Source organism: Ranitomeya variabilis, chromosome 5 (assembly GCF_051348905.1).
Source record: "Ranitomeya variabilis isolate aRanVar5 chromosome 5, aRanVar5.hap1, whole genome shotgun sequence".
Classification (NCBI taxonomy): Eukaryota; Metazoa; Chordata; class Amphibia; order Anura; family Dendrobatidae; genus Ranitomeya; species Ranitomeya variabilis.
The window spans coordinates 475733633-475753511 of record NC_135236.1 but is presented as its reverse complement, the minus strand read 5'-3'; the positions used below and the strand labels follow the sequence as shown (position 1 = coordinate 475753511).

The 19879-nt window shown below is 42.8% G+C and overlaps 1 protein-coding gene across 2 annotated transcripts in view; it reads right to left on the bottom strand.

Annotated features, from left to right (window-relative positions):
• Window positions 1-19879, bottom strand: part of MON2 (MON2 regulator of endosome-to-Golgi trafficking) — a 137048-nt gene that overhangs the window by 106590 nt on the left and 10579 nt on the right. For both annotated transcript variants that reach the window (XM_077265501.1, XM_077265500.1), the window contains exons 2-3: window positions 6570-6633; window positions 1398-1525 (exon numbers count right to left, since the gene is read on the bottom strand). In XM_077265501.1, coding sequence (XP_077121616.1) covers window positions 1398-1525; window positions 6570-6633 — 192 coding nt within the window. The remainder of the gene's footprint in view (window positions 1-1397; window positions 1526-6569; window positions 6634-19879) is intronic.

Below are 19879 nucleotides of genomic sequence, written 5' to 3'. Positions count from 1 at the left end.
ATGATCGCTGTTCTCCTTCTTACTTTGTGCGGATGACGTGTCCCCACAAAGTAAAAAAAGAGGACAGCAAAAAGATGGGAGGCGCCGGACCAAGAACATTGACACCCTGGGACCGGAACGCCCCACAGGTTGGGGGCTTTGTATACAGCATTATACAGGGTGGGCCATTTATATGGATACACCTAAATAAAATGGGAATGGTTGGTGATATCAACTTCCTGTTTGTGGCACATTAGTATATGGGAGGGGGAAACTTTTCAAGATAGGTGGTAAACATGGCTGCCATTTTGAAGTCAGCCATTTTGGAACCAACTTTATTTTTTCCAATGGGAAGAGGGTCATGTGACACATCAAACTTATTGAGTTTCACAATAAAAACAATGATGTGCTTGGTTTTAACATATCTTTATTCTTTCATGGGTTATTTACAAGTTTCTCTTTGCTTACAGCCATTGACATGTCGCAGAGTTTAACACGTGAGGAGCGGATAGAAATTGTGTTGATGTCTGGTGAATGCAGTACCCGGGTCATTGCAGCAGATTTCAGTGCAAGACACCCTACGCACGAAAACTGTCACCATTCCCATGTTATTTACGTGTATCATATAAATGGCCCACCCAAAAAAGTTTGCCTCATCACTGAATATAATGTTCTGTGTAAAGTGAGGGTCTGTTCCAATTTTTGTTTCGCCTATTCTGCAAATTCAGTGAGCCAATCTGGGTCGCCAACCATTCCCATTTCATTTAGGTGTACCCATATAAATGGCCCACTCTGTAGAATGCTGTATATCAGCCCTAGAAGGTGGTGGCCGTATCTCATATCGGTCAAACCTAGTGACAGGTTCCCTTTAACCCATTAATTCCCTATTCAGTGCCTCTGTGTAGTGCTCCTGGAGCACTTTAATGATGCTAATGATATTGGCATTACATATATAGTGTTAACACCAATGTAATTATATATCAGCCTTTTCACAAAAAGTAAAACTAAAAAGTATGAGACACACCAATAAATAGAAAAACCAACATGCTGACCAGTTCCTATACTGTATGAAAGGCGTAGACTTAGGCTATGTGCCCACGTTGCGTTTTTTAAGCTTTTTGCCGTGTCTTTCCGCTGCGGAAACGCTTAATAAAACGCTTAAAAAACGCATCCCATTATTTAATGGCATTCTGCCAATTGTTGTGCCCATGCTGCGTTTTTTTCCGCAGCGGAAACGCATCGCGGAAAAAAACGCAGCACGTTCATTAATTTTGCGGAATCGTGGCGATTTCGCCGCTATAGAATTGTATTGGGACATGCTAGAAAAACACGAGTGGATTTCCTAGCAAGGGTGCCCGGGTTTGATGAGGAAAATTCTGCTTAGATTCTGCAACGTGGGCGTAGTCTAATCCCCATACCTCTGACACCACTTCATGCGACATGAGCCTCTGGATGGCAGCAAGACAAAGCTGGGTGATTTTCGGTTCCTTTGTTCCACAGCCCATTAGGAAAGGTTGGACTACTTCTGAACTGTTCTCTTTCAATGCTTCAGGAATAATGAAAAAAAAAATAATATTGACATTTTTTGTAGCCAATGGACAAGTGATAATAGTACTAACAAAACAGTCTTTTCTCATCCTATTCAGTATTTATAATATGTTCTGTTTTTTTACCGCCTTTAAGTTAGGCTTGGCTCACAATGAGTCCCTAGCAGCAGAAATAAGAGCAAGATTTTTTTGCCCCGTGGCCCAAGACATATAATAAACACTATCCAAGGCACAAAATACAGTTTTTGGTGAAATTTACAGCTTATTGGTCATCAGATTTCTCAATACAAACTGCACAGATTACTACATATACCTCAGATATAACAAGGATGATATATTCACATTGAGAATCAATGTCAGAATGGCTTTTATAATTCTGTCTGAAAGTATTACTAATTCTTTGCCCACCTAGCCTGAATGACAGCTCCTCAGAGTCCCTCCTACTGCTGAGGTCTCACAATGCTCAGTACAAGCTGCAGCTGTCTGGCTGGGCAGGTGGAGACTGAATACACTAGGACTAATGAGAGCTCACCATTTCAGCTGACCTCATAAAATGCTCATTTCAGCATCATGATTATACAGCCATTAGGACATGGATTTTCAAACCAAATATACCAGTCTCCTCAGGTCTAATAGATCCATATACTAATGTATTCAGTTTGTAATGTGAAATCTAGGACAGAGCCACTTTAGTTCCTCAGAAGTCTAGCCATTTAGCCTACTAATCTTCCCCATTGTTACGGAATATATAGGCAGCAGGTGAAATAAGTATTAAACAAGTCACCAATTTTCTAAGTAAATACATTTCTAAAGGTGCCATTGACATTAAATTCTCCCCAGATATCGGTAACAACCCATGCAATCCTCACAGGCAAAGAAATCAAACCATAGATGTCCATAACATAAGTTATGTGTAATAATGAGAAATTACTTCGGGAAAAAATATTGATCATGCGAAGAAAGAGGTGAAAAAAGCAATAGAAAGTCATGACACCAGCTAAAATCTATCAGTAATTAGAAAACAATCCTGCCACTTAGTGACAGATAATATCAGCTTGTTCCAGTGATAGTCTATGAAAAGGTGTCTCATTACCAAGGAGCAACATAAGAAACATCTCATGATGAGTAAAACCAGTGAGCTGTATTAAGACCTTAGCAACCTTATTGTTGCAAAACATACTGATAACATTAGCTACATAACAATTTCTAAACTACGGAAGGTTCCAGTGAGCACTGCTGGGGCCATAATACAAAAGTGGAAACTGGAAAAAACATAATTTCACCATAAAATGGCCACGACCAGGTGCACCCAGCAAGAATTCAGACAAAAAAGTGAGAATTATCAGAAGAGTTGTCCAAGAGGTAGGACCCACCTGTGGAGAGCTACAGAAAGACATGGAATATGCAGGTACAATTGTTTCAGAGAGACCTATAAGAAATGCACTCGACGTCCATGGCCAGTATGCACATTCACCATGCAAGACTCCATTACTGAACAAAAGCAAGTTCAAGCAGGTTTGCTTAAAAACCTTTAGACAAGCCTGTAAAACACTAGGGGAGTATAGTCTGGTCAGATGACACCAAAATTGAACTCTGTGGATGCCATAATGCACATCATGTTTGAAAGCCAAAATGCACTGCATATCACCCAGAAACACCATACCAACAGTGAAGTTTGGAGGTGGGAACAGCATGGTGTGGGGCTGTTTTTCAGCATAAGGCACTGGCAAACTGCATATGATTGAAGGAAGAATGAATGAACAAATTATTCTTGATAAAACTCCCTGCCATCTATTAGGATGAAGAAGATGAAACAAAGGTGGACATTTCAGCAATACAATGATCCCAAACACACAGCCAAGGAATCTCTCGAATGGTTTCAGAGAAAGAAAATAAAGCTGCTAGAATGGCCCAGCCAATCACCTGACGTGAATTCATTAGAAAATTTAGAGAAGGAACTAAAGCTCATAGAAGGAACCACGAAACCTTCAGGATTTGAAGAGTTTTTGTGTGGAAGAATGGGCCAGAATCACACCTGAGCAATGCATGCGACTAGTTTCTCCATACCGAAGGTATCATCACCAACAAAGGCTTTTGTGGGAAGTATTAAAGAAGTTTTCCCACTAACAAAGCACATATTAATTAATAGATCTTGGAATAAATATAAGCTCTAATAGAATATACAGACATTACAGCGTGGGATCGCAGCTGATTCCTTTTGTGAGGGAAAACATTTCCCTGCCCAGGATAGCTCCAACGAAGTATAAATCCGATACTGCAGGCATATATACAGCAGTAAGTGCTCCGTGAGCCGGGGTGCCACTCCAAAGAATTTAAAGTATTGGAATAAAGAAGAATTTTTTTAACCGGTGAGTGCCATCCGTTTCTTTCAATTTTTATTACTCTGCCCAGGAGCTGTGGTGTGATCAGACCATGTTCCTGTACGTAAACATATAGCCCAGGCCCATTTCCTTACACTGAGGATGGGCAACACTCCAATATATATATGAACATACTGACTACAGAGCTAGTTATTAAACTACACTGAATCAAGAAGTTTCATTTTTAATAAAAAATTATGACTTTATTAACATATATACAATACACAGTTAAAATAGTGCCTCAAAACCAGAACAATTCATTAATAGAAGGTAAGCCATGGTGTAACGGGGTCTACCGTGCTGGAGTACCTCTTTAGTACCACGCCGTGTTTCAGGAGGTCCACTCTGCTTTAGCTGGAGTCTGAATGAAGGACGCTGGCTGGAATTCCTTGATTACATGGGCGCATATAAAATATCACTGCTTCTCCACGTATTTCCAGTATGACAACCCTTAACTCACAGGACACAGAATATATATCACACAGGTACAGAGGGCAGGCCTATTGAAAAGCGGCAGGCCAGACATACATTACAATAGCCGCAGGGGGCCGGAGCCTGCCGATATTTACTGTGGGAATTACAAAGGTGGGAGGAGAGGTCAGAAGGGGGATATCTTGTCCCCTCTGCCCAGGGGCGCAGCCTGTGGGCTGATGCATTAGGGACATGCCTCTCACATGGAAACTATTATACATACATATAACTGCACAACATAATCTGGGTGCTGAGGGGTTCCGTAACAGATGGCACATACAGGTATCCAGAAAAGATCAATCTAATATGTTCCCTTTCATACAGTATAGCTTGTAAACATTCCTGAGGATTTGATCACAAAATTCCCTTAAAATAATTCTCTCAAGAGTACCAAAGTGACAGTGCATGACAATAGCTAACAAAGCTTACTACACAAAGTGCAAATGCATATTAATTGCGAATAATTACCACTTAAGTCGCTTGGATACCCATCGCCATAGTGTTCAGCTCAACCAAACAGAACAGATACCCACTGTAAAATTACACATGGTGGGACCACAACGTGCTACAAACTTGTCCGCCTCATAAATACCGCATATTTATCATGAAAAAAAACTTAGAGCCCCTAGTAGGTACATATTACCTGGATCCGTAGTGCTCCAAATAACCCGCCTCGTGGCACGCTACACCTCTAATACCCCTTCTATTAATGAATTGTTCTGGTTTTGAGGCACTATTTTAACTGTGTATTGTATATATATTAATAAAGTCATAATTTTTAATTAAAAATGACACTTCTTGATTCAGTGTAGTTTAATAACTAGCTCTGTAGTCAGTATGTTCATGTCCCTGTATGGTCAGACACGGCCATTACACGGTACACAGCAGGGGCACATGTATAAGATTATCTCAGCACAGGAACATTTAACACATTCAATTGTGCAACCTATTATTATTCAAAGATCTATTGATTGACATGTTGATTAAAATTTATTTTGTTCGTGTGAAAACCTCTTTAAATAAATTTCAGCAATACCATGCATGCATGTTCAATACCATTTCCCTATACCATTTCTTATTATTTCACATAACTTATGGACATCTTTGGTCTGATTTCTTTGCCTGTGTCGATGGATGGGTTGTTCCCGACATCTCGTGAGAACTTCATGTCAATATCAGCTTTAGAAATATATTTACTTAAGTACTGACCACGTCACCAATTTTCTATTTCACCCAATGTATTTTCACATTAATAAATGAATGAGTGAAATAATGCAGTGTGTGTCTGTGTGTGTACACACACACATATACTCAGACACAGTCTTACTGTTGTAAATGTACAGATCTAGCCATTAAAGGGGTTGTCCACTACTAGGACAACCCCTTCTCATACCTCATGCTTGAACCCGATAAATTAAAAAAGCCTATACTCACCTCCCGTGCCAGCACTGTTCCTGCGGTGTCAGGTCCCGGGGCTCTCGTGCGGTTGCATGACAAGTGGTGCCCGGCACCCAATCAGCGATGGCATCACTGTCCCTGACTTAGGACAAATAGAACATGAAGAGGAGGTCAGGGCTGCAGCCTCATGTTCAGTGTGTATGAAGGCGTAGACAATGACTGGGCGCCGGGCACCGCATCTCATGCAACCGAACGAGAGCCCCGAAAACCGCAAGTGCCGACACAACGGGAACTGCGCCAGCACAGGAGGTGAGCATAGGCTTGTTTATTTTATTGGGACCAAGTGTGGGGCATGACAAAGAGCTATCCAAGTAATGGACAACTTCTTTAAGGACTAGGACGAAAAATACATTTAGATGCAGGGAAGGAGGGGGTTACAATGGTTTTCAGTTTTTTTTGTGAATAAAGATTATTCAATGCATGCAATGTTCTAACATATCAATTTCCAATAGCTATTGTTGTCAGTGAATGGTAACATTCATTCTCACACATCTGTTCATTGCACAAAGTACTAACTAGATATACAAGCCATATTTGTTAGGATCACCATACGATCCATCAGCAGCATCTCCATTGCCTGTCCAAGTAAAAGATCATTGAAAAACAATGAAAAGTGATATAGATATATTACAGGGACTGTCAGCCTATACATTTGCTCACAATACAGCGATTGTTTGTCAAAGGTGGAGTGTCCCTCTCACCGGACTATAGAGGCAAACATCACCCCAATTACCTGGCAGTACGTCACTGTTCCGGGCCGCGATGTTTTTTACCTTCACTATCCCGGATTCTGCAGCCTGGAATATAGAAAGCACAAGATCAGCGCTTAAGTTGGGGAATTACTGGCTGTCATCTACACATGCACATTGTGAACTTGAGATGAATTAGTGATGCACTATGTAACACTGCAGGGGGTTTCAAAATTAAATTACCGTATATACTAGAGTACAAGCCAACCCGAGTACAAGCCGAGACCCCTAACTTTGCCTAAAAAATCTGGAAAAACTTAATGACTCGAGAATAAGCCTAGGGTGGAAAATGCAGCAGCTACCGGTAAATTTCAAAAATAAAAAAAAGTAAAATTAATTGAGACATCAGTAGGTTGTTGTTTGAATATCCATATTGAATCAGGAGCCCCATATAATGCTCCATACAGTTTGATGGGCCCCATAAGATGCTCAATATTAAAATATCCCTCATATAATGCTGCACAAAGGTTAATAATGGCTCCATAGACACATTTTCCCCATACAGTTCTGCATAAAAGTTAAGAAGGGCCCCATAAGATGCTCCATAGAGATATTTGCCCCATATAATGCTGCACAAATGTTGATTATGGCATTATGGCCCCATAAGATGCTCCATAGAGATATTTGCCCCATATGCTGTTGCTGCGATTAAAAGAAAAAAAAATTGCATACTCACCTCTCGTCGCTCAGGCCCCCAGCACTTGCGATATTCACTTGTCCTCGTTCCACCGTCGGGCGCCGCTGTGTCTTGCGGGTCTCTGCACTGACGTTAAGGCAGAGGGCGCACACAAACCACATCATCGCACCCTCTGACCTTACGCGGAAGACGGAGCAGCGCCCGGCGGTGGAACGAGGGCAGGTGAATATAGCACAATGCTGCTCACCCTCCCCAGTTATTCTCACCTGCTCCCGGTGCGGTCCCTGGCAGCTTCCCTGATGGTCTTCTCCAGGCGCTGACAGCTTCTTCCAGCGTTGAGCGGTCACCGGTACAGCTCATTACAGTAATGAATATGCAGCTCCACCCCTATGGGAGTGGAGTCGCGTCCATATTCATTACTGTAATGAGCGGTACCATGTGACCGCTTAACGCTGGAAGAAGCTGTCAGTGCCGGAGACCATCGAAGATGCAGGGACCGCGCCAGGAGCAGGTGAGTATGTCACAGCCGCCGCTCCCCCTCCTCTGCCGACAATGACTCGAGTATAAGCCGAGAGGGGCACTTTCAGCCTAAAAAAAAATGGGCTGAAAATCTCGGCTTATACTCGAGTATATATGGCAAATACAATAAGAGCACCTGCTCTGCAGCCAAATCACTTTCGGCTATCTCCAAGATGCTACTGCGCAGGCGGCGCCATCTTGGAGGAGGAATTTTTCTTCTCCAGTAAGATGGAACCGCCGGCGCATGCGCAGTAGCATCTATCCGATCACCTATATACACCGATAGCAGCTACTGGGCAAGTTGATTTTTTTTTTTCCCCTCTAGCTCAATAACCTGAAAAAAATGTATTATTGGCACACAAAACATGCGATTTTGCTGCAGAGCAGGTGTAACGGCCAACACCTGCCTGCAGAAAGGTTTTTTTTTTAAGTATATACAGATATTCATTATGTAAACTAGGGGGCGGGGCAGTGAGGGATCAGTGACCTGTCAGCAGGCTGCATTATGAATATATAATCAGAGCACCACATACAGTACAGACTAAAAGTTTGGACACTTTCTCATTTAAAGATTTTTCTGTATTTTCATGACTATGAAAATTGTACATTCACACTGAAGGCATCAAAACTATGAATTAACACATGTAGAATTACACTATGTTCCAAATTATTATGCAAATTACATTTTTCGCAGATTTTCCTAAATGGTCGGTGCAAATAAGTCAGTCTAATAAAAGTCATCACCCATTAGATTATACATCGAATTTTATTGAAGAAACCTCCCATTGATAACAGTATAATCTCCAAAATGAATAAAAACTCAAAATGCACTGTTCCAAATTATTATGCACAGTAGAATTTCTAAACATTTGATTTGTTTTAAAGAACTGAAAATGCTCATTTGTGGAATTTGCAGCATTAGGAGGTCACATTCACTGAACAAAAAAGCTATTTAACTCCAAAACATCCCAACAGGCCAAGTTACATGTTAACATGGGACCCTTCACAATTCTTGCATCCATTGAACTTGTGAGTTTTTGGAGAGTTTCTGCTTGTATTTCTTTGCATGAAGTTGAAATAGCCTCCCAGAGCTGCTGTTTGGATGTGAACTGCCTCCCACCCTCATAGATCTTTTGCTTGATGATCCTCTAAAGGTTCTCTATAGGGTTGAGGTCAGGGGAAGATGGTGGCCACACCATGAGTTTATCTCCTTTTATGCCCATAGCAGCCAATGACTCAGAGGTATTCTTTGCAGCATGAGATGGGGCATTGTCAGCATGAAGATGATTTTGCTCCTGAAGGCACGTTTCTGCTTTTTAGACCATAGAAGAAAGTTGCCAGTCAGAAACTCTATATACTTTGCAGAGGTCATTTTCACACATTCAGGAACCTTAAAGGGCCTTACCAGCTGTTTCTCATGATTCTGGCCCAAAACATGACTCCTCCACCTCCTTGCTGACGTTGCAACCTTGTTGGGACATGGTGGCCATCCACCAACCATCCACTACTCCATCCATCTGGACAATCCAGGGTTGCTCAACACTTATCAGTAAACAAGACTGTTTGGAAATTAGTATTCATGTATGTGTGGGCCCAATACAACCATTTCTGCTTGTGAACACTGTTTAAGGGTGGCCGAATAGTAGGTTTATGCACCACAGCAAGCCTTTGAAGGAGCCTACACCTTGAGGTTCGAGGGACTCCAGAGGCACCAGCAGCTTCAAATATCTGTTTGCTGCTTTGTAATGGCTTTTTAGCAGCTGCTCTCTTAATCCGATGAACTTGCCTGGCAGAAATCTTCCTCATTATGCCTTTATCAGCACAAACACATTTGTGCTCAGATACAGCCACAAATCTCTTAACAGTACGATGATCACGCTTATGTTTTTGGAAAATTTCTAATGTTTTCATCCCTTCACCAATGCATTGCACTATTTGATGCTTTTCAGCAGCAGAGAGATCCTTTTTCTTTCCCATGTTACTTGAAAACTTTGACCTGCTTAATAATGTGGAACATCATTTTTAAGTAGTTTTCCTTTAATTAGAATCACCTGGAAAACCAATTATCACATGTGTTCAAGATTGATTTCAGTGATCCATTGAGCCCTTGAGACACAATACCATCCACGAGTTTATTTGAAAAACAAAACAATTAAATCTTTATGACACTTAAATCCAATTTGAATAATAATTTGGAATACAGTATATATACGTAACAAAAAAGTGTGAAATAACTGAAAATATGTCTTATATTCTAGGTTCTTCAAAGTAGCCACCTTTTGCTTTGATGACTGCTTTGCACACTCTTGGCATTCTCTTGATGAGCTTCAAGAGGTAGTCACTGGGAATGGTTTTCACTTCACAGGTGTGCCCTGTCAGCTTTAATAAGTGGGATTTCTTGCCTTATAAATGGGGTTGGGACTATCAGTTGTGTTGTGCAGAAGTCTGGTGGATACACAGCTGATAGTCCTACTGAATAGACTGTTAGAATTTGTATTATGGCAAGAAAAAAGCAGCTAAGTAAAGAAAAACTAGTGGCCATCATTACTTTAAGGCTGGGTTCACATTGCGTTAGACGGACTACATTACACCGCGGCATAACGCACAATGGGCGTGCGCTAGCCATGTGCCGTCATTGAGTGACGGACCCCGAGACGCGGGCTGCAGCGTTTCCGGGTCCGTCACCGCTAGCGCAGATAGAGCCAGCAGATGCTCTATCTGCGCTAGCGCGCTGCCATGTCGGCCCTTGTTAACGTATGTGTTGAACGGGCTGCTGTTAACGCAATGTGAACCCGGCCTAAGAAATGAAGGTCAGTCAGTCCGAAAAATTGTGAAAACTTTGAAAGTGTCCAAAAGTGCAGTTGCAAAAACCATCAAGCGCTACAAAGAAACTGGCTCACATGAGGACCGCCCCAGGAAAGGAAGACCAAGAGTCACCTCTGCTTCTGAGGATAAGTTTATCCGAGTCAACGGCCTCAGAAATCGCAGGTTAACAGCAGCTCAGATTACAGACCAGGTCAATGCCACACAGAGTTCTAGCAGCAGACACATCTCTACAACAACTGTTAAGAGGAGACTTTGTGCAGCAGGCCTTCATGGTAAAATAGCTGCTAGGAAACCACTGCTAAGGACAGGCAACAAGCAGAAGAGACTTGTTTGGGCTAAAGAACACAAGGAATGGACATTAGACCAGTGGAAATCTGTGCTTTGGTCTGATGAGTCCAAATTTGAGATCTTTGGTTCCAACCACCGTGTCTTTGTGCGACACAGAAAAGGAGAACGGATGGACTCTACATGCCTGATTCCCACCGTGAAGCATGGAGGAGGAGGTGTGATGGTGTGGGGGTGCTTTGCTGGTGACACTGTTGGGGATTTATTCAAAATTAAAGGCATACTGAACCAGCATGGCTACCACAGCATCTTGAAGCGGCATGCTATTCCATCCGGTTTGCGTTTAATTGGACCATCATTTATTTTTCAACAGGACAATGACCCCAAACACACCTTCAGGCTGTGTAAGGGCTATTTGACCAAGAAGGAGAGTGATGGGGTGCTACGCCAGGTGACCTGGCCTCCACAGTCACCAGACCTGAACCCAATCGAGATGGTTTGGGGTGAGCTGGATCGCAGAGTGAAGGCAAAAGAGCCAACAAGTGCTAAGCATCTCTGGGAACTCCTTCAAGATTGTTGGAAGACCATTCAAGGTGACTACCTCTTGAAGCTCATCAAGAGAATGCCAAGAGTGTGCAAAGCAGTCATCAAAGCAAAAGGTGGCTACTTTGAAGAACCTAGAATATAAGACATAACAAAAAAGTGTGAAACAACTGAAATTAAGTATATAATTCCACATGTGTTAATTCATAGTTTTGATGCCTTCAGTGTAAATTTACAATTAAATGAGAAGGTGTGTCCAAACTTTTGGTCTGTACTGTACACCAACCCCGCCTTAGGACATGAGCATATCATTAACACAAAACTGAAAATAAAGATTAAAGAATAACCATTAAGATGGATTTCATCACCAGGTATCATTTTAATCAGTATAGCGGCGCCGACCTGACACTGTCTGTAGTTTACTGTGCACAATCCTGCTGACAGGTTCCCTTTAAGTGTGGCAAACATGCAAAAGAATAGGAAATCAGGGAGGGGGCAAACACTTTTTCACACAACCGTGTGTGTATATATGTGTGTGTGTGTGTGTGTGTGTGTGTGTGTGTGTGTGTGTGTGTGTGTGTGTGTGTGTGTGTGTGTGTGTGTATGTGTGTGTGTGTGTGTATATAGTATATATATATATATATATATATATATATATATATATATATATATATATATATATATATATATATTTATTTTAGCAAAGCCAGGTAGGACTGGGTAAAATCCTAGCACTGCAGGTCGCAATTAGATGCACCTGCCTTGCTTTTTACAAGAACCAGGACCTGGCCTGTTTTCACTAGGTGTGTGTCAATGTGCTAGATGATGCAGAGTGGAGTGTGCTGAAGCTGGTGAGTGACCAGACAAAATGTGAGCTATAGCTGGGAGAGAGGCATGCCAGGGTCTCATTTAGAATGGAGACTGCACTGACGGCTAGGAAAGCTGAGCAGTATGTTTGTTGGTGCTCCTGCCGCTTGTTCAGTGTGAACTGTGCCTGGAGTTGAAGACTTCTCTTTGGCAATGGAAGCTGCTGGAGATCGGGTTAAAAGGGATGCTGAGAGTGATAGGACCGCACCTCTTCTGTGTATGTAGGTTACTCTGGGAGAAAGGACTGTAATCTGTTCAGGTGAGCCCGCACTGACATATATGTGCCTGCTGAATGACCTGTTTATTTGACGTCCTATCAGAACAGGTGATCACAAATAATTAGTTCTTTGAGGTAAATCTTTTTTTTTTTTTTTAAACCAGACAGGGAAATGCTTTATCTCACAAAGAATCAGCCGTGATCCCATACTGTCCTGTCTGTATACTCTTTACCTTCCTCCCCTGCCCAGGAGCTGTGGTGTGATCAGACCATGTCCCTGTACGGTCAGACACGGCCATTACACAGTACACAGCAGGGGCACATGTATAAGATTATCTCAGCACAGGAACATTTTTCTTTAACACATCCAATTGTGGAACTTCTTAGTATTCCAAGATCTACTGATTAAAATCAACTTTAAAATAAACTTTGTTAATCTGAGTCTCTACACTTTGAGCTTACATTAATTATATAATCAATATAACTGCATATGTGACTGCGTTTTAATAGAGAAAATACCAAACCCTGTGCCACTGTCCAAATATTTCTTGACCTACAGTAACTGTGCATGTATTTTTCAAAATTCGATTCCAATTACAATCGGCGGTGAATATCGTTTTTGCAATATTCGCCGAACCTGGCCAAACGTCATTGGAGTCAATGGGAGTAGAATTTACCGAATATGTTCGGAACAGATCATCAAACATAAATTCGGCACAAGTAGGGTACCAATATGGCAAATTCAGATTGGGCGACCGATTCCGAACTTATTTGCTCCACTCTAGTCGAGACCTGCGAGCGTTGCTGTGCTGCCTGGGAAATTGCTTTCTTTGGTTGATCAGCTTTTGGAATCTGCATGATTTTCCTGTAGATAATGTCAGAAAATCAGAGGCAGACTTTCCACTACACAATCTGCCTGACAACCCCACAGACACAGAATATCATGCCTGACAACGGTGCCCTATGATGCAAATGTCTGGGGCTTCTAGACAACGGAGTATAAAGATAGCTAAAGATTCAATCGCATATTAAAATGCGTTTTATTACTCTTAGCCATATCATCTGAATTCCACGTTGGCATGTTTTTCCCATAAATGCTATTTACATATTTGCTGTACTTTAGTGTACAAACAATGAGAAACTAATGGATCGTATCAGAAAGGCAGATAAGGCGGCACTCAGAAACCTGTGCTTGTGCATTCGTTTTCACCAGTTCTTTTACCAATCGCTTCCCAGTGTGAATTTCTGTACCTTCTGAAATCTCAAATTCGGCTAACGATTAGCCAGGCTGGCGAGACATCACCTACGCACCACACAGATGATGCCACGCCTGGCTGGCGAATCAAACACTGCGCTGGGAAACTCGGAAATATGGGAAACTGGCGCCGCTCCTGAGCACTCACCTGGACCATGGGAGCATGAAGCGATCCACTCATTTATATATTCAATAGTGATGAGGGAAGGTGTTATCCGAGCATGTTGTGTCCTGTGCAGACACATGGTCCGAAAAATGGAAGGACGTGTAAACAGCCCCAAAAAGTGTAATGGGTACTTGTTGGATACGTGAATAACACAGATCGCACATGTGTGTGTAAAATGTACGTTCAAATGAGGTCTTTGTGAGAAACGTACAGAGCTGACCCTTTCATTGCCATCATCTGTACTCCAAATGAGTGCATTCTAACAAGGCAGGTAAATAAACAGTGGGGGAATAAGCAGATTTTTATTTTTTTACGGGAGTGAAAAAAATTCCCTAATAAAACACAAAACTCCATATTGCTCCATGCTGGGCAAAATTAAAAAAAAAAAAAAAAACTTAGTTGGGAATTATAATTAATCATTATCCTCTCAAATAAAATCAAGGCATGCCTGATAAGAAAAGTTTATTGTTGGTAAAAATTGTGAAAACGTACTGCTCACACTGCCGTATACACTGTACTAAAGTCCAGTCCTAGGTGGCTGGTCTGTTGGAGCGGCATAGTTTATGTACATAAGAAGAACCATTGATCTAGAGGAGACATTTATATGCATCTCTGTACAGTGCTCTAGTTAGGTAGACGACCAGACTTTATGAAGATAAAGTTTGTGTACAGGGCAAACTGTCAACAGCTTACAACATAGCAAGAGTGGGCATTCCTTCACCTACCGCTTTAGGATCATTGGCAGCGCATCTGTGTATACACTGGGGGAGAATGTGCTGCCAACAAACCAGGGCTCTGATGTAAAGAATCTGATCAGACAGCATACACTGCCCAATCATCATCCCGTATAAAAGGTCCTTAACTCACAGAAGCCCTAACTAGGTAGGTAGGTAACAACAGCAAATAGTAACAGTACAACCGTATCAGTGCTATAGGACTTGGCCTTACTTTTAAGTTGGGCTTTACTCCTTTTTCACAAGAGCATAAGATAGCAAGGTGTCGTATTATAGCACAGATATTCCAATACTATATGCATTTTTCTTACCATAATATAAAGAAAGGAATATGTGCTGGAGGATATTATTTATGCTGTGTTAATAGGGGGCAGCCGAGATCTGGAACTACTGCAGGATACAGGGCAAAGTACAGAGTCATTTGACTGATGGCTCCTTTCCCTGAAGTCACAAAGCATAGAGGCAGAAGGAGGCATCTCTGCGCTGAGAATAGAGCTGGAGTGACAGAGGCGTCAGATCTACAGCCTCATTTGCATACTCAAATACTGATTTCTCCGTAATGGAGGAACGGACTGGCCATGTAAAGGAATGGCTGGACTTGTCTGTGGAAAAGCAACATGTGAATATAAATAGTTTTCAGGGAGAAATCCTGCTGACAGATTCCCTTCAATACAACAAGAAATTTTCCATTAAATGTTAAAATTTAACAATCTTAAAGCCGAAAAGAGATTTGGACTGTCTTCTCAAGGATCTTAATTAAGAAGTCATTGCAAGTAAGACCAATTCCTAGCTTTCCCTGACTGGCTTGTATGCTCGGGAATGACATGTCTTCTACAAGCAGAAGAACTGGGATGCTTGTTCTCTATTCAAACATACAGGCCCTAGGCCAAAAATCACAGAAATCCTGTACCAGCCTCCACAAGTACCCACACGGAGTGTCCCAAATGTTCCACAGCTGCTCATAGGGGTGATATAAAGTAACAGCATTGTTCAGCATTTCATCACTAGGATGCAAACCGCACCTCAGCCCCATAGACCCTGGTTACCATAAGTTCCGGAGGTTCTTCCATCACATAGCACAAGGTGACAGTGTTGAAGTCGGTCAGTGATATATGGGTCTGTGCACACGCTGCGGATTTTCTGCGGATCCGCAGCGTTTTTTGCAGTGCAGAAACGCTGTAGATCCGCAATTGATTTACAGTACAATGTAAATCAATGAGAAAAAAAAAAATGCTGTGCACACTTTGCGGAAAATCTGCTGCGGAAACGCTGCGGTTTAAAAGAAGTATCATGTCACTTCTTTTTTGTGAATCTGCAGCGTTTTTGTACCCATTCCATTATAGAAAACCGCAGGGGTAAAAACAGCAGCAAATCCGCAAGAAAACCGCAGCAAAAACGCACAAAAAAACGCTGCGGAACCGCACAAAAAAACGCAGGTGCGTTTTCTGCCAGGAGAGGCAGAATCTGCACCAGAAATTCCTAAGCCTAATCCGCAACGTGTGCACATAGCCTATCAGTGACAGGGAGCAGTTAAAACAAACCGATGTGCCTGAGCATACAGCCAAATCCAAGTTTTACTAGCCTTCAGGGCTCGCTCACACCAGTGTACACATCGGACGAGTGACAGACGATTTCTTATTGGATAATACTTGGACCAACAGTATTCAGTGCTGTGTGATTTTTCACTTTAAAGTCAGATGTTACTCACCCAATCACTTACCGGTAAGTCTATGGGTGCATTGAAAACATCAGATTGCACTCGGATGACATCTGACTGCAGTCAAATTTCCACAAAGTCACAGAATGTAGAAGATGGAGACATTTTGGAGGGATGGAGGGATTAAATGGGTTTCCACCATTCAAGGCAATTGTTTTTTTTCACTTAAAGGGATTAACCCCTTGCATAATTGTTTTTTCTATAGTCTCCCAACTCTTCTTCCCTTTTCACCCACCAAACACACATACTTTATTAAATGTCCCCGGGTCCAACGCTTAATCTCCACTGTTCTGTTACTGTTGGCAGCGCTGACATCACATTGACAGCAAGGCAGACAATCAGTGAGCTCAGCAGGAAACTGAGCGGGGCGTTCTGGCCACACAGGCTGAGCTGCTGAGCTCTTTACCGGCTGCAGAGCTGGCGACATGACATGAGCACTGCCAACAATAACAGACTCTGGGAAGAGAAGCAGAGCCGTAGCAGTGGACCTGGGGAGGGAGACTAACGTGTGTTTTAGTCTCTCTTTTTCTTTTATAGCCGTTAGTCAGCCCGCTATGATGGTCTGTCAGGAAAGTTTGGAACTCTTTATCAGTCTTTTTCTGCGCTCCTCTCAGCTGGTTTATTGCCCCAGACTACATTAAAGTTAAATGTGCAGGCAAGCTAAAATAATTTTTAACCCCCAATAAATGCATTTAAGTAAAAACATAAAAATGTCCCCAAAGCTTGGCAACATGGATTCCATGTTCATGCAAACTCCATGACAATTCTGTGGGGTATGCTTTAGCTGCTCTTCCACCTACACAGGTTTCAGCTGTTCTGAGGGTTAGGAATTCCTGACATACTCCCTTTAAAAAGTCTACTTTCACTGGGACACCATAAATCCCACACAATTTCCTCAAGCGATGTCCCTAGACAATGGTGCTTGAGCGATTCAACTAACTAAAAGGAAACCAATATCATATAGCACAAGGACCAGTATCACATACAGTACAGGGGAGGTTGGAACCAGTATCACATACAGTACAGGGAAGGTTGGGACCAGTATCACATACAGTAAGGGGAAGGTGGGGACCAGTATCACATACAGTACGGGGAAGGTGGGGACCAGTATCACATACAGTACGGGGAAGGTGGGGACCAGTATCACATACAGTACGGGGAAGGTTGGGACCAGTATCACATACAGTACAGGGGAGGTTGGGACCAGTATCACATACAGTACAGGGAAGGTGGGGACCAGTATCACATACAGTACGGGGAAGGTGGGGACCAGTATCACATACAGTACGGGGAAGGTGGGGACCAGTATCACATACAGTACGGGGAAGGTTGGGACAAGTATCACATACAGTACAGGGAAGGTTGGGACCAGTATCACATACAGTACAGGGAAGGTTGGGACCAGTATCACATACAGTACGGGGAAGGTGGGGACCAGTATCACATACAGTACGGGGAAGGTTGGGACCAGTATCACATACAGTACAGGGAAGGTTGGGACAAGTATCACATACAGTACGGGGAAGGTTGGGACCAGTATCACATACAGTACGGGGAAGGTTGGGACCAGTATCACATACAGTACGGGGAAGGTTGGGACCAGTATCACATACAGTACGGGGAAGGTTGGGACCAGTATCACATACAGTACGGGGAAAGTTGGGACCAGTATCACATACAGTACAGGGAAGGTTGGGACCAGTATTACATACAGTACGGGGAAGGTTGGGACCAGTATCACATACAGTACGGGGAAGGTTGGGACCAGTATCACATACAGTACAGGGAAGGTTGGGACAAGTATCACATACAGTACGGGGAAGGTTGGGTGTACGGTTACAGATTCTGCAATAGGGCCCAGTAGCTTCAGGTCACGCTTCTGGGGAAAATCGCTCTTATTGCTGTCCATATGGCCTAGCAAGACATATATAAAGGTGCTGACATAATGAGACAACCCCTTTATCTATAATAACAGTAATTAAGCCACTTTGCCCAGAGTAAGCAGGATCCCATTAAGTGTGAAAGTGATGTAGTCTCTGGAAAGAGGTACTAGCGGTGGTGGCCACAAATATGTTAGCCACCAACACTTGATGCAATGAGCAGATGACTGCAGTGTAAAGGATGGCAAAGGTCATCTTAGGAGGCGTAGTCTGTTGATAAATTCTCCCGCCCCCCCCCCTCCCCCATACAGATTAAATAAAAGTCTGCCGCACCCACCAATTTTGTCAGGATAGGCCAACCATCTAATGTGTATGAGGCCACCAGTCTCTTCTCCCGACAGATGATGCTAGGAGAAGGGAATAAGGCCTGTTGGGAAGAAACAGATACTGTCGTTCGTTGGAAACATAGGCTGTTGCCAAAGGAGTCAGACAGCAGCTGTCTCAAAAGTTGGAAGATAGCTACTGGATAAATGATGGTGCTGCCGACAGCTACCTAATGTGAATGGGGCCTCTAACTGCAAAGCTGAGATATAACAGCCAATCCTGATCTGATCCAGAGCTGTCTACCAACCCAGAGTCAGAGCAGAAACCCAATAAAGGCTATTCTTCCTATGATTACATCAGCATCATGTTTATAGAAATATACAATTTCGTAGAAGCAGCACCTAGTGTGGTGTCCAAGAGTAAATGGATACCTTCTCTTTAGGTCTCTTGGTGCTAACAAGGGTCCGCTCACTGCTGCCATTCCAGATAGAATATCAGTGCCAGGTCTCCCAGAGCTCTTGTGACATTTTTATGCCATGTGATCACTGCAGCCAATCAGTGGTTTCTATTAGGCCGCTTTCCATATACTTCCCTCAGATGAAACTCGAACATCTGAAGGAAGTATGAGGCAACGTGATAGGTGATCCACGGCAGCACGTATCAGACAATGACTGTATGATCTCAGCCGTGCGTTTCAGAGAATAAGCTGCCGAGGAGACCGAGGCGTATAGGAGACTAGTCAGACAAGCCGGTCCCTGGTAGCTTCTGCCCATCTGCTGCCCTGGATTGACAGGTCATGTACGGACAGACCTGTCACTCAACGGGAACAGGCGGTGAGAAGCCAGCCTAACTAGTCTCACATGTGGCTCGGTCCCCAGCTCATTTTAGCATTTGTGGCTGAGAACATACAGCCAATGCCTGATACATGCTGTCTGTAGATCGGGCAACATGTATCACGTATCAGGTTCAAGGCAAGCATGATGCATCAGTATGTGGAAGCCAAAACCAGAAGATGTGCAGACGTTCCATACAAATACTAATGCCAAATACTGACCATAACACTGTATTGTGAAAGTGGCCTCAAGTTGTCTAAGGCTGGTTTCACACTTGCGTTTTGATCTGCAGCGTTTTTTAAAAAAAAACGCATGCGTTTTTTTTCCTATGTTTAACATTAAAAATGCATGCGGTTTTTTTTGTACGTATTTTGCCGCGTTTAACAACGCATGCGTTTTTTTGCTGCATGCGTTCGGTCGCAGAAATGCAACATGTAGTAATTTCTAGAGGCGTTTTTTTGCGGCAAAAAAACGTATTGCTGTCTATGTAA